We start from the raw sequence: 13781 nt of genomic DNA, 5'->3' as shown, positions 1-13781 counted from the left end.
ACAGCAGGCATACTGTTCCAAACCCTCAAGCATTCAGGCCTTTAGTAGATGACCTGAGATTGAAGGAAAAATATGTATACACCCTACTCATAAGGGGTGAGAAAATTCTATAGTCTATGTAATTAAGTAGTGCAAAAAGAGCAAAAAAGACCAAATAGGTAGTGTCCATGGGTCCATTCATACTAGAGAGAGGGGAAGAAGCTGTTCCTGAAATGTTGAGTGCATGTCTTCAGGCTCCAGTACCTCCTATTTGATTGTAGCAATGAGAAGAGGACATGTCCTGGATGATGGAGGTCCTTAATGATGAATGCTGACTTTTTGAGGCATCACCTTTTTAAAATTTGTGATACTTAATGTTGGGTTATTTTCAACCAACTTTAGCAAGGTTGGACTCTGGTTGTCTGCGTGTAAATACATGCTATTTCCTCTCCTGTGTTTTCCCTTCTGGCTTCCAGCTGAGTTGGAACATGACAACAGCATTGCTCATTTCCAATTTGACACGGGATCAGGTGAAGGCATCTCCTGGTCCCAAAAGCACCTAAATTCATTTGGGATACTGATTATTTTCCCGAGAGCACAAACATTAGCTTTACATTAAAGGTTTATATTGCAACACCCCATGGTAAGGAAGTACATAAGAAGATTACCAGTTGTGATAAAATATCATACTTACTTCAACACTGCGATGAGACAATATATCTTGGGAGTGCCATTGCTATTGGCTTTTACGTACGGTTCGGCCGAGCTAACATGCAAACTTCGTTCAAGAATCCACAGACCCAATATCTCAAAGGATGGGGACATCGTTCTGGGAGGGATATTTACCATACACTTAAACAGGTTGGAGGAGATCAATACATTTACCAAAGCACCGGAAGAAATTAGATGCAGAAGGTGTGTTTGTATTCCTGATGAATTATTTACATTTTTTCGCGAATTTGTCTACTAATACTGCCAATTTGGCGGCATTGATTTTCTTGGCGAATGCAATGCAATTTTAAAAAATATACATTAATTACAATCTCTTCCAAGTTGTCTGCATTATGTTAAAATGTGGAGGGGGTATACAAGAAACAAGGGACCATTAAAGTGAGACACAAGGGAATCCAGATGCTGGAATAGCGATAATCACTTGAGTCAAATATTATGTTCTCCTAAGGATTTGTCTGCTGCTGTGTCCTCAATTGCTGTCGAGGCCAATTATACCGCTGCCGTTTAAGGCAGCAAAAAAGGTCCCCCATTTCTGCCATATAGAAGGATTCTTCATTGCTGTTTCCATAACAATTGGTTCTTGATCAGTCAGCGTTGTCAGCTCTGAGCTGAACTCCCGAAGCTGGAGAACCAGTGGACCATCTTTGTTTGGCCTCAACCCTTTGACATCTTTCGCATGGGTGATCCTACCAAGAGTCAAAGCACAGTGCCCTGACTCCGGCCATCGTACCTCTCTGGGTCATTGAGGCGTGCAAGCCTCCAAACCTTATGACAAGTTTGTGGTTCTCTTGGAGGCCTAGTGCAGTATGGGCATGGATAAATGGCGGCTCTGATTACTGGTTGGGTCGTTTGGTTCTTCAGTCTCTCCTTTCGTAGCAGATGGTTGCTCTCTGCAGCACAGCTGTGTGTGTGAGTAGGCGGGGGCTCCACTGGTAGAGCTGGTTCATTTGCTGCCTCTACTCGCCTTGGACCTAGGGATGGTAAAATAGTACAGTTTGAGTCTGTGGTAACGAAGGCAAATGGGATGTTGTCATTTATTTCCAGGGGAATAGATACAAAAGCAAGGAAATAATGCTGAGCCTTTATAAGATATTAGCCAGACCACACTTGGAGTATTGTCAACACTTTTCGGCCCCATATCTCAGAAATTGGAGAGAGTCCAGAGGAGTGTCACGAAGATAAGTCCGGGAATGAAGGGGTTAACATATGCGAAGCGCATGGCAGCTTTGGGCCTGTGCTTACAGGAATTTAGAAGAATGTGTGGGGATCTCATTAAAACCGACCGAATGTTGAAAGGACTAGATGGGGTACATGTGGAGAGGATGTTTCCTGTGGTGGAGGTATCCAGAACTAGAGGGCACAGCCTCAGATTAGCCAGAGAGTGGTGTATCTGCGGAATAATGTACCACAGACTGTGGTGGAGGCCAAGTCCGTGCGTGTATTTAAGGTGGAAGTTAATTGTTACCTGATTGGTCAGGGTTTCAAAGGATACTGCGAGAAGGCAGGTGTATCGGGTTGAGTGGGATGCGGGATCAGCCATGATGTAATGACGGAGTAGACTCGATGGGCTGAATGGCTTAATTGTGCTTCTGTGTCTTATGGTGTTATGGTCTTAAGGCCTAAATTAAGAAGACGAAGAAGGTCGTATATGGTATAAATACTTGGACCAAAAAAATACTTTGAACTTTAAACTGTGTTTGATGTTAGTTTTGATTTAAGACAGTATCGCCTGGCACAGACCATGATTTTTGCTGTAGAGGAAATAAACAAGAATGAGCAACTCCTCCCTAACGTCACACTGGGCTACAGAATTCACGATGACTGCGGCTCCACTAAAATTGCAACGCAAATTTCTCTGGCTTTTGTGAATGGGCAGGAAGAAACCTACGTGGACGAAATATGTGCTGCGTCTCTCAGCGTCCCCGGTATTGTTGGCGGTGGTGGATCCTCAGTATCTATAGCAATGGCAAGAACAATCGGACCTTTTAAAATACCAATGGTGAGACTCTAATTATTCTGTTTACCATGATAAAAACAGCATAAAATGTTAATTACTGTTGAAATTACGGACCGGCTTCACTCACCTCAGCGCTGAACCGAATCGGCAGCATGTGGACTCACTTCCGGGAACTCTGCACCAATTGTTTTATGTATTATTTATTACCTTCTTATCATTATTTTCACAACTTGTCTGCTACTCATTGAATGTCTGTCGGTCTTTGTTATCTGTGTGATACTTTTTCGTGGATTCTGTTTCTATTTCTTCGTTGTATATTTTCTGTCTGATGAGAGGGGCTTGTGGTGTTAGAACAACGAATGACGTAGGTGGGAGAGGCCCTTGATTATAATGGGTCCTTTCCAGAGTCAGCGGGAAGTGTGGGCAGAGGCAATGGAGAGGAGGTTGGTTGGCGGGATGGATTGGGCTTAGTTTACAAGTCTAGTGGTCTTGGGCAGAACAGCTGCCAAAAGTAAGCAGTGATGCATACATGTGCTTTCTAAGGTGCATATGTAAGCAAGTCATATAATCTATCCTTACCTGGGGAAGGCAGTGACAGCGAGAAATGGTTGTGCACAAATTTATTGTTTAATTTTCTGTATCACAGCAGAGAGGTTATTTATTTATTATTGTTATTAGCTGCTTTGCATTTGCACAGTTTATCTTCTTTTGTATAATGATTGTTTGGCAGTCTTTGTGTGTAGTTTTTAATTGATTCTATTATATTTCTTTGTTCTACCGTTAATACCTGTAAGAAAAGGAATCTCAGGTGGCAAATACGTACTTCGATAATAAGTTGACTTTGAACTTTTGTTCCGTTCATGAGAACGGGATAAGAATGAAACCATTTTTATTACTAATTCAATGTAATGTATTAGGGAAATTGGAAGTCTGATAGTTATTTCACCTCATACTAATGCACTTACCTCCTTTTGACTGATTGCAGGTTAGCTATTTTTCTACATGTGTGTGTCTCAGTGATAGAAACGAATATCCAACCTTTTATAGAACAATTCCAAGCGATGACCATCAATCCAAGGCCTTGGTTCAACTCGTTCAGAAGTTTGGATGGACTTGGATTGGAACCGTTAACAGCAACAATGACTATGGGACCTCTGCAATGAGAGCCTTTGTCGAAGCTGCTGAGGATTTCGGGCTTTGCATTGCCTTCTCCGAATCATTTCACAGAACGGACCCCGCAGAGAAGATCACCAGGATAGTTCAAGTGATGAAGGAGGCGACCACAAAGGTCGTGGTGGCCTTTGCCGGATCCGGGGAAATGCGCGTATTATTTGAGGAAGTTCTTCGGCAAAACCTCACTGACATACAATGGGTCGGCAGCGAGGCATGGATAACATCGGACATCGCTGCCGACGAAAGTTCTGCATTTCTTCTCGGAACAATCGGGACTGCAATGAGTGCGGTAGAGGTTCCCGGACTTAAGAACTTCCTCCTCAAAGTCCACCCCTCCACCTCTCCAAATGATCCTTTCGTAAATGAGTTTTGGGAAACGATATTCGGATGTACTCTAACTTCAGGCGGCTCCCAAGTGCAAACAGATCCATCTTCTCAGGTCCCCCAGTGCAGCGGGAATGAAACCCTGAATGAAGTATACAACGCCTACACAGACCTAACCATGGATGGAAGTTCCTACAATGTATATAAAGCAGTCTATGCTTTCGCTCACGCCCTTCATAATATGATGTCATGTGAAAATGGAAATGGCCCATTTATAAACTATACTTGTGCATATATTCCAAACTTTCAGTCGTGGCAGGTGAGACTTCTGTTTAGTTTTATTCATTTTAGTTGCAATGTTAATTGTGTTATTATACTAGAGTATAAGAGGAAGCCTTTCGAGCCTGAGTATACATAACATTTCCTTAAACTCCATTCCCGACTTGCACGCAGCGCCCACTTTATTATGTACCCCTTTACCTAATAAACCGGCCACTGAGTGCATGCTCGTGGTCTTCTGCTGCTGTAGCCCATCCATTTCAAAGTTTGACGTGTTCCGCGTTCAGATACGGTATGCTGTTCTGCATACCACAGTTGTAACGTGTGATTATGAGTTACTGTCGCCTTCCTGTCAGCATGAACGGGTCTGGCCATTCTCCCCGACCTCCCTTATTAACAAGGCGCTTTCGTTTATAGAGCTGCAGCTCACTGGATTTTATTTCTGTTCTTTTATTTCACTACATATTTTGTATGTTTCAGATTGTGTTGTTTGTGAAAATCCCCGGAGATCAGCTGTATATGAGTTACTCAAACCCCGTAGTCTGACACCACCAATCGTTCTGCAGTTAAAGTTACTTAGATCACATTTCCTCCGCCCCATCTCACGTTTTGTGTGAACAACAACTGAACCTCTTAACCATGTCTGCATTTATGCATTGAATTGATGCCACGTTATTGGCTGATGATATATTTGCATTAACAGGTAGGCAAACCGGTGCACCTAATACAGTGGTCACAAAGTGTAGTTCCCCATAGGATGATGCTTGAAATGAAGGAGTTCAGTTATGGGAGACGCTGGATCGGGTGGGCTTAGTTTATTTGATGCAGGCTGAGGGGAGTGATCTGATAGAAGCATAAAAGTCATAGTTAAGGCAGATAGTGAGAAACCATTTTCCGCGAAAGCATAGTTATATGGTGAAAGTAGAAGGTTTCAGTGGAGTTTGAAAGGTTTGTACACAAATTGCGGTTTATATCTGAAGCTGTATGTCACCTCCTCTATCAGCCGTAATCTTACATTTAAGAGACACGTAGACACTGGAATAGGCAAGCTATTGATCGATATGGTCCTTCTGTACAACGGCATGATTCCATGGCTACAACTATTATCTCTTACGTGTCAACTTCCCTCCAAGCACTTTTATATCTTCCCCAAAAGCCAAAGCCAATAACCCAGCAAAAAGGACGTCTTTGGGATGTGGGAAGAAACAGGAGCGCCGGGAGGAAACCCATTTAGTCATAGTGTGAACTTGCAAACTTCACAGAAACAGCACCACAGAATGGAGTTGATGAGGTTACTGGCGCTGCGAGGCAGCATCTCTACATGCTGTACCACTCGGCACCACGGGATAGATCTCTAGTTTTTAAAAGGTCTGTGAAGTCGTGTTTTGACATTTTCTCCCCTTGCACCATCTTTAGACCATTGGACAAAGGACCATAATCCACTTGGCACATTGAGCTGCTCCATATTTCCAGGAAGAGCGGCATGGACAAACCATTGTCTGAGCGGGAAATTTTTACACCGTCTGGAAAATGCGCAATGTTGTTGAAATATGCATACTATGAATAGTTAGAATGAACAGCAGTGCTGTTATGTGTGCGGGAAAATGTCAGTTACTGCGTGACAGTGCATCCACGCAACTTAGAGGAAACAGTGATCGGGGGGGGGGGGGATCTTATTGAAACCTATGGAATATTGAAATGCACCGCTGTTCAAGAAATGGTGGGACCATTGCCCATCATTTCTCTAAACTCCAGCGAGTATAGACCCAGTGACATCATACTCTCTTCATACCTTAACCTTTCATTCCCGGGATTATTCTCGTGAATCCTCTCTGGGCACCCTTCAATGCCAACACATTCTTTCTTAGGTATCATATTTTTAAAGTAGAAGTGAACTGATAATTTTTAAAGGAGACAAGCGAGCCAACATATTTTATACTATGACCTGGTAAGTGTCTGGAAAAGACTTCCAAAGTAATGGCGTTGAAGAGACTTCTGAATATGCAAATGGATATGCAGAGAATGGAGGGATATGAATCATATGCAGGCCTAAGAGAATCAGTTTAATTTGGCATTGGGTTTGGTTCAGACACCGTGTTCAGTCTGTATCTGTCCTGCACTGTGTTCTGTCCTCTATGATGAAAAGTCAATAATTAAATTCTATAAACACAGGAGATTCTGCAGATGCTTGAATCCAGAGAAACACACACAAATTGCTGGAGGAGCTCAACAAGTTAAGCAGCATCTGTAGAAATAAATAAATAGTCGACCTTTCAGACTCAGACTCTTTAATTAAGACTGAAAATGAAGGGGGAAGAAGTCAGAATAAGACGGTGGGAAAGGTAAAGGATTACAAACTAGTAGATGATAGGTGAAGTCTGGTGGACGGAAGAGAGTGTTGAAGCGAGAAGCTGGGAACTGAAGCAGTAAAGTGCTGAAGAAGAAGGAATCTAATAGGAGAGAAGAATGTAACATGGGAGAAAGAGGCAGGTGAGAAGAGAAGCAGTAAGAGGGGATCCAGACTAGGTAATGGGGGAAAAGAGGGAAGGGAGAAATTGCTGGAAGCTGCTTTCTCCTTCCAGCTTGAGCTAGATGCTGCCTGACCAAATAAATGCTGTATTTTCACCTTTAATAAATAAATGTATTTCACCTTTAATCCTGTAGCTGCTTCACTACTTGAAGTATGTATACTTCATAACGAAAACCGGGGAGGTGTTCTACTTTGACGACAATGGTGGTCCAGTGGCCAGATATGACTTTGTAAACTGGCAACTGAATTCAACTGGTCGCATTGAATTTAAGACAGTTGGATATTACAGTGGAGCAGCACATTCCGGTAAAGAGGTGATGCTCAATTCGAAGAACGTTGTTTGGAGAGCCGGTCAGCAGGAGGTATGGCAATCAGTGGAAACTTTCTAATTTTATTTCATGCTTTCGTCTCTGCAGTCTAATCATATCCGTCAATACCATGTGAACTGCAAAAGTATCTCAGAAAGAAGGGCAGGAAAATCCTACTGTTTTAAGTAACTGGTTCACCGATACACAGCTATTTTAAAATTACTTTTCTTGTTTGGATGTGAAAGGATAGTATTTTATATAGTAAGGTGGAGCAGGGAAATAGATCCTTCGGCCTGTTCAGTCCATGTCAGCCATCAACCACACCATTCTGAATTATTGGAAATGAGGAGAGAATAGTTTCTAATAATAATTACTGGGGTTGAGTGATTATTCTATGAGCCAGTACTCAATAGGCCATGTAGTGGCTTCTATATCATAAGGCAATGTGGAAATGCATTAAAACTTTGATAATCTGCCACATGAGGGACGTTGCTGGAAGAAGGCCGTCTGATTTTCTGGGCTATTTGATGCATTTCTATTCATAACCTAATTATATATATATATTGTTTAAATGTCACATAGTGTTAAAATACATTTTTTTTTAGTGAATCACATATGTTTAACTGGTGTCTGGGAACCAGCACATTGCCGAGTTAGTTTAACAGCCAGCAGGTTCCCGTGAGTGGAAAGATGTTTGGAATCGGTGCCTCAGTGAGGGAGAAGAAAGTACGTGAATGAGGGCCCCAGTAAGTGGAAGGGTGTACGAAATACATCAGTAGGTGAGTGAGAAGTCAAGCTATTGGGAAAGTTGAAAAGATGAATTATTGGTTGTTTACCATTTTAAGTGAAGCAATCACATGGATCAGGTATCTTCTGGATGCATAATAAAATTGACACGGGGGAAAGTCAGTGTTAATAAAAGCATATGAAACCTGCTTATGAAAATGATGATTTAGTACAAATATTCCAAGCAGCATCATATCTTTTTTTGAGAAAATATGCATTTTTTAAAAATCCAGGGCATGCCAGTGCTATGGAACAAATGTGTTTGTGATTGTAACCTGACGGCATACACACATGAACGTAAATTTATTATCAATGTACGTACATGTCATTACATCCTAACTCGAGGTTTCTTTTCCTGTGGGCACTCACAGTAGACAAACACAATAGAATCAGTGAAAAACTAAATACAAAGACTGACAAACAACCGATGTGCAAAAGAAGACAGAATGTGCAAATCCTACGACTGCAATCACTACTACTAATAATAAGCAATAGTTAATATTAACACCATGAGTTGTAGGGTCCTTGAAAGTGAGTCCATTGGTTGTAGAAACAATTCAGTGTTGAGTTGAGTGAAGTCAGTATTGAACAGATACATAGTATTTTGACGATTGTTCAGCCGAAGTAGGGGATGCATTATCTCCCTGCTTGCCGACCGGCACTCCAACGCATGCGCACATTCCTATATAACCATTTAACAATCACAGCACGGAAACAGGCCATCTTTGCCCTCCTAGTCCGTGCCGAACCCTTAATCTCACCTAGTCTCACCTACCCGCACTCAGCCCATAACCCTCCACTCCTTTCCTGTCCATATACCTATCCAATTTTACCTTAAATGACACAACTGAACTGGCCTCTACTACTTCTACAGGAAGCTCATTCCGCACAGCTATCACTCTTTGAGTAAAGTAATACCCCTTCGTGTTTCCCTTAAACTTCTGCCCCCTAACTCTCAAATCATGTCCTCTAGTTTGAATCTCCCCTACTCTCAATGGAAACAGCCTGTTCACATCAACTCTATCTATCCCTCTCAAAATTTTAAATACCTCGATCAAATCCCCCCTCAACCTTCTACGCTCCAATGAATAGAGACCTAACTTGTTCAACCTTTCTCTGTAACTTAATTGCTGAAACCCAGGTAACATCCTAGTAAATCGTCTCTGCACTCTCTCTAATTTATTGATATCTTTCCTATAATTCGGTGACCAGAACTGCACACAATATTCCAAATTTGGCCTTACCAATGCCTTGTACAACTTTAGCATTACATCCCAACTTCTGTACTCAATGCTTTGATTTATAAAGGCCAGCGTTCCAAAAGCCTTCTTCACCACCCTATCTACATGAGACTCCACTTTCAGGGAACTATGCACAGTTATTCCTAGATCTCTCTGTTCCTCTGCATTCCTCAATGCCCTACCATTTACTCTGTATGTTCTATTTGGATTATTCCTGCCAAAATGTAGAACCTCACACTTCTCAGCATTAAACTCCATCTGCCAACGTTCAGCCCATTCCTCTAACCGGCATAAATCTCCCTGCAAGCTTTGAAAATCCACCTCATTATCCACAACACCTCCTACCTTAGTATCATCGGCATACTTACTAATCCAATTTACCACCCCATCATCCAGATCATTTATGTATATTACAAACAACATTGGGCCCAAAACAGATCCCTGAGGCACCCCGCTAGACACCAGCCTCCATCCCGATAAACAATTATCCACCACTACTCTCTGGCATCTCCCATCTAGCCACTGTTGAATCCATTTTATTACTCCAGCATTAATACCTAACGACTGAACCTTCTTAACTAACCCTCCATATGGAACTTTGTCAAAGGCTTTGCTGAAGTCCATATAGACTACATCCACTGCCTTACCCTCGTCAACATTCCTCGCAACTTCTTCAAAAAATTCAATAAGGTTTGTCAAATATGACCTTCCACGCACAAATCCATGCTGGCTACTTCTAATCAGATCCCGTCTATCCAGATAATTATAAATACTATCTCTAAGAATACTTTCCATTAATTTACCCACCACTGATGTCAAACTGACAGGTCTATAATTGCTAGGCTTCCTTCTAGAACCCTTTTTAAACAATGGAACCACATGAGCAATACGCCAATCCTCCGGCACAATCCCCGTTTCTAATGACATATTAAAGATCTCCGTCAGAGCTCCTGCTATTTCTACACAAACTTCCCTCAAGGTCCTGGGGAATATCCTGTCAGGACCCGGAGATTTATCCACTTTTAAATTTCTTAAAAGCGCCAGTACCTCCACCTCTTTAATTGTCATAGGTTCCATAACTTCCTTACTTGTTTCCCACACCGTAGACAATTCAATATCCTTCTCCTTAGTGAATACCGAAGAGAAGAAATCATTCAAAATCTCTCCCATCTCCTTCGGTTCCACACATAGCTGACCACTCTGATTCTCTAAGGGGCCAATTTTATCCCTCACTATCCTCTTGCTTTTAATATAACTGTAGAAACCTTTCGGATTTACTTTCACCTTATTTGCCAAACCAACCTCGTATCTTCTTTTAGCTTTTCTAATCTCTTTCTTAAGATTCCTTTTACATTCTTTATATTCCTCGAGCAATTCCTTTACTCCATGCTGCCTTTATCTATTGTAGACATCCCTCTTTTTCTGAACCAAATTTCTAATATCCCTTGAAAACCATGGTGGTCTCAAACCTTTAACCTTTCCTTTCACCCTAACAGGAACATAAAAATTCTGTACCCTCATAATTTCACCCTTAAATGACCTCCATTTCTCTATTACATCCTTCCCATTAAACAACTTGACCCAATCCACTCTCTCTAAATCCCTTCGCATCCCCTCAAAGTTAGCCTTTCTCCAATCAAAAATCTCAACTCTAGGTCCAGTCCTGTCCTTCTCCATAATTATATTGAAGCTAATGCTATTGTGATCACTGGACCCGAAGTGCTCCCCAACACATACATCTGTCAGCTGACCTATCGCATTCCCTAACAGGAGATCCAACACTGCCCCATCTCTAGTCGGTACTTCTATGTATTGTTGCAAAAAAACTATCCTGCACACATTTCACAAACTCTAAACCATCCAGCCCTTTTACAGAATGAGCTTCCCAGTCTACGTGTGGAAAATTAAAATCTCCCACAATTACCACCTTGTGTTTACTACAAATATCTGCTATCTCCTTACACATTTGCTCTTCCAACTCACGGGCCCCATTAGGTGGCCTATAATACACTCCTATCAGTGTTACTGCACCTTTCCCATTCTTCAATTCCACCCAAATGGCCTTCCTAGAGGAGCTCTCTAATCTATCCTTCCAAAGCACCGCCATATGATTTTCTCGGACAAGCAATGCAACACCTCCTCCTCTGGCCCCTCCTACTCTATCACACCTGAAGCAACTACATCCAGGAATATTTAGTTGCCAATCACACCCTTCCTGCAACCATGTTTCACTAATAGCTACAACATCATAATTCCAGGTATCAATCCACGCTTTAAGCTCATCCACCTTTCTTACAATGCTCCTAGCATTAAAATAGATACATTCCTGATTCCTATTAAAATAGATTCCTGTTTCAAACTCTGAAGTTATTGTTGCTTACCTTTTCCTCTATTTTAAATTCTTGCTTTATTTGCTTATTTAAGCCGACTCGAATAAAAGAAAATGATAATTTTACACTTCCCAGTGTCATTGAATTATTTTCCAATAATTTCACAGCATATCTTCTCTGATTTACTAAGTTGGCAATGCACTCAGTGGCCACTTTCTTAGGAACACCTATGCATTTTCTCGTTAATGAAAATATCTAACCAGTCATCTATGTAACTGCAACTCAATGCACAAAATTATACAGACATGGTGAAGAAATTAATATGATGATGATTACTATTATTATTATTTATCTTTTCTGTTTGCACTGACAGTTGTCTTTTGCACGTTGGTTGTTTTCCAACCTGTTGGATGCGGTCTTTTATCGATTCTGTTATGATTCTTAGACTTACTGTGTATGCCCGCAAGAAAACGAATCTCAGGGTGACATATAAGTACTTTGATAATAAATTTATTTTGAATTTTGAACGTTGATGGCTGAACACTTCGAAACCTGAAGTGGATGGGCTACAGCAGCAGAAGACCACAAAACATGCACCCAGTGGACACTTTATTAGGCCAAGCAGGTACCTAATAAAGTGGCCTCCGTGTGTATATTTTAATCAGCCGGACTTAGCAACTAAATAAGCAAATGCTTGACTAGGAAATGGAGTCTATTAATTTCAAAGTTAGAATATTACCACGTAGAACTGAAAGCAAAAATTCAATGTACTGTATCTATCAACATAACATGCTCTTTGTTTATTCTTGGAAGATTCCCCGGGCAGTCTGCTCTGAAAGTTGCCCTCGTGGAATGAGGAAAGTTGCCAGGAAAGGACAACCGATTTGTTGTTTCGACTGTACTTCCTGTCCAAATGGAGAGATTAGTAACACTACAGGTGAGTAAAAATACAGATTTTGTTTTAATATGCACTGGTTGAAACTATTAACTTATTTGACTAGTGGGTTTTGTCCTTAGACTCCATTAACTGCTTCAAGTGTCCTCCCCTGTTCTGGTCCAACGATCGGAAAGATCAATGCATCCCGAAGAAAATAGAGTATCTGGCTTTTACCGAAATCCTGGGCATGGTGTTGGTGTTACTCGCTCTGGTTGGAGTGTGCATGTCTGGACTTACAGCGGGTCTCTTCTTTAAACATCGAGACACACCTCTGGTTAAAGCTAACAACTCTGAGCTGAGCTTCCTCCTTCTATTTGCACTAAGCTGCTGTTTTTTATGCTCGGTCACATTCATTGGCGAACCGTCACACTGGTCCTGTATGTTACGCCGCACGGCGTTTGGTGTCTCGTTTGTCATGTGTATCTCTTGTGTTCTGGTCAAAACCATTCTGGTGCTGTCGGCATTTAAAGCAACACATCCCAGCAGTAACAGGATGAAATGGTTTGGTCAAAGACAGCAGAGGATAAGTGTCTTCCTCTTGGCGTCAATACAGAGTTTAATATGCGTGCTTTGGCTGCTCATTGAGCCTCCTTTCCCCGTGATCAACACTAAATATTACCGCGAGATGATTATTTTAGAATGTGATATAGGATCTTTTGTAGCCTTCTACTCTGCGTCGGGTTATATCGCCCTGTTATCGTGCATTTGTTTTATCTTGGCCTTTCTCGCACGGAAGCTGCCAGATAACTTTAACGAGGCAAAATGTATAACATTCAGCATGCTCATCTTTTGTGCTGTTTGGGTCACTTATATTCCGGCCTCTGTGAGCTCTCCTGGGAAATACACGGTGGCGGTTGAAGTGTTTGCCATCCTGACGTCCAGTTTTGGATTGCTGCTCTGCATTTTTGCACCGAAGTGCTTCATCATCGTCGTCACTCCGGAGAGAAACACAAAGAAGCACATTATGGGTAAAGATGGATGAGAGGAAACTTTTAAAGATGAGGATAAATATGCCCTGCGGCTTAATACCTAAGGTAGAAGGAGATGAGTTATTAACTTCAAACTTTCTGCATAATCACTCAAAGAGTTGAACTGCACGTCCATGTAACGAGAGCTGTATAACTCATCTCCTACTACCTTAGGCCACGAAGTTATCACTCGCCTCTACTGTGGACCACTTCTGGAGGTCCAAGACAACGACCTCT

The 13781-nt window shown here is 41.7% G+C and overlaps 1 protein-coding gene across 1 annotated transcript; it reads left to right on the top strand.

Annotated features, from left to right (window-relative positions):
* The first annotated feature begins 790 nt into the window (after nt 1-790).
* Nucleotides 791-13558, top strand: LOC132403202 (extracellular calcium-sensing receptor-like). The gene is made up of 7 exons (XM_059986581.1): nt 791-894; nt 2419-2710; nt 3654-4256; nt 4290-4484; nt 7109-7336; nt 12453-12576; nt 12657-13558. Exons 2-7 carry the CDS (start codon nt 2453-2455, stop codon nt 13556-13558), a joined length of 2310 nt encoding a protein of 769 aa, XP_059842564.1. The 5' UTR covers nt 791-894; nt 2419-2452.
* The last annotated feature ends 223 nt before the right edge of the window (nt 13559-13781 follow it).

The sequence above is a fragment of the Hypanus sabinus genome, chromosome 2, assembly GCF_030144855.1.
Source record: "Hypanus sabinus isolate sHypSab1 chromosome 2, sHypSab1.hap1, whole genome shotgun sequence".
Taxonomy (NCBI): Eukaryota; Metazoa; Chordata; class Chondrichthyes; order Myliobatiformes; family Dasyatidae; genus Hypanus; species Hypanus sabinus.
The sequence above is the reverse complement of the archived record's forward strand: the minus strand, read 5'-3'. Positions and strand labels throughout refer to the sequence as shown.

Excerpts from the sequence above, each read along its gene's own strand:
- LOC132403202 (XM_059986581.1), top strand. The coding sequence starts at position 2,453 with ATGATTTTTGCTGTAGAGGAAATAAACAAGAATGAGCAACTCCTCCCT. Across the intron at positions 2,711-3,653 it reads GACCTTTTAAAATACCAATG|GTTAGCTATTTTTCTACATG; the intron begins GTGAGACTCTAA and ends GACTGATTGCAG. Across the intron at positions 12,577-12,656 it reads AGAGATTAGTAACACTACAG|ACTCCATTAACTGCTTCAAG; the intron begins GTGAGTAAAAAT and ends TTTTGTCCTTAG.